The sequence below is a fragment of the Opisthorchis viverrini genome (assembly GCF_000715545.1).
Source record: "Opisthorchis viverrini unplaced genomic scaffold scaffold10380, whole genome shotgun sequence".
Lineage (NCBI taxonomy): Eukaryota > Metazoa > Platyhelminthes > Trematoda > Opisthorchiida > Opisthorchiidae > Opisthorchis > Opisthorchis viverrini.
In genome coordinates, this window is record NW_008755965.1 from 1 (window position 1) to 1,106 (window position 1,106).

General features: G+C 43.6%; 1 protein-coding gene across 1 annotated transcript; it reads right to left on the reverse strand.

Moving 5' to 3' along the window:
• Window positions 1-2: 2 nt before the first annotated feature.
• T265_12267 (hypothetical protein) lies at window positions 3-774 on the reverse strand (the record flags this gene model as incomplete). Its single annotated transcript, XM_009179520.1, has 2 exons — window positions 3-474; window positions 657-774. 2 exons carry the CDS (start codon window positions 772-774, stop codon window positions 248-250), a joined length of 345 nt encoding a protein of 114 aa, XP_009177784.1.
• Window positions 775-1,106: the final 332 nt, after the last annotated feature.

Genomic DNA, 1,106 nt, shown 5'->3' on the forward strand with positions numbered 1-1,106 from the left:
TTGACTGTCCAGCGTAGACTGAATGCCTATAATTTCTATTTTGCCAGTCTAGCGGGTCCTTGGTGGCATCGGATTCAGATGCGCTGGACACAGAAATTGCATGGTTGATACAATTTGAACTCGTAAGTTAGCCCTGGTGCGGTTCGAATTTCTACTCGTCTAGGAGACAAAAAATCACGTCAGTTATCGTCTCAAGCAGCAGGATGCTCGAACCAATACTCATGGGCTTATGTAGGCATAGCACGAACTAGGAACTGCGTTCGCTTAAGATATAAAGAACTATATGGCTCCGTATAAAAGAATACGTTACCTTGCTTTTCAGAAATCCGTTTTGAGGGAACAACTCATGGTTTTCCTCCTCACTGTCCGATTCCTCCGGCAACGGCCTCTTGCTCCCACTTTTACCAGGCGTACTCTTCAAGGCCAAAGTTTTCGGAGTAGTATTTAATTGCGATTTCTTCACAGCAGGCGAAGCTAAACGGGTGGACAAACGGATGTAGTTGAATAACATCCACAACAACTATGCCTTGTAAGTAAACCAAGGAACAGAACTTACGTGTCGACTTTGACCGTCCCTAAAACCGAAAGAAACGTCATCATCAATTCTATATCAAGTATAATGGCTGAGAACCACGAAATAACACCGCTAGGCTTACCATGTTTCCGAAGCTGAGTGGGCGAGATGTAACGGACTGGACCCGGCGTGCACCGGCAAACAACAATCACACTGAATGATTCAAACAAAACGGTTCGTTTGTTGCATTGCAAAGTCATATTTGCAATTATGAAAAGTATGAAACAGTTACTTAAGCCAAATTTGGTGATGCCGAACAAAACATTAGTTTCTTTAATTATGCGTCACTACCGCTGCGCGGCTCATTTGGAATTTGTGCGCCACAAGTAGCCAATCTGCGCCTTGAAGGTGCAATGCGTTGTCTACAGAACGTTTGCGGGTAAAATAAAAAATTTCACAGTGACGTGTCGCGTGTGTTGAGATCTTCACCTACTGCCATATTTTTGCGACTGATTTTGATTAATCTTTGTAAATTTTCGGCGCGTATTCGACTGCGATTTTCCTGTGCTATGGCTTTGGAAGTGGTTTCACA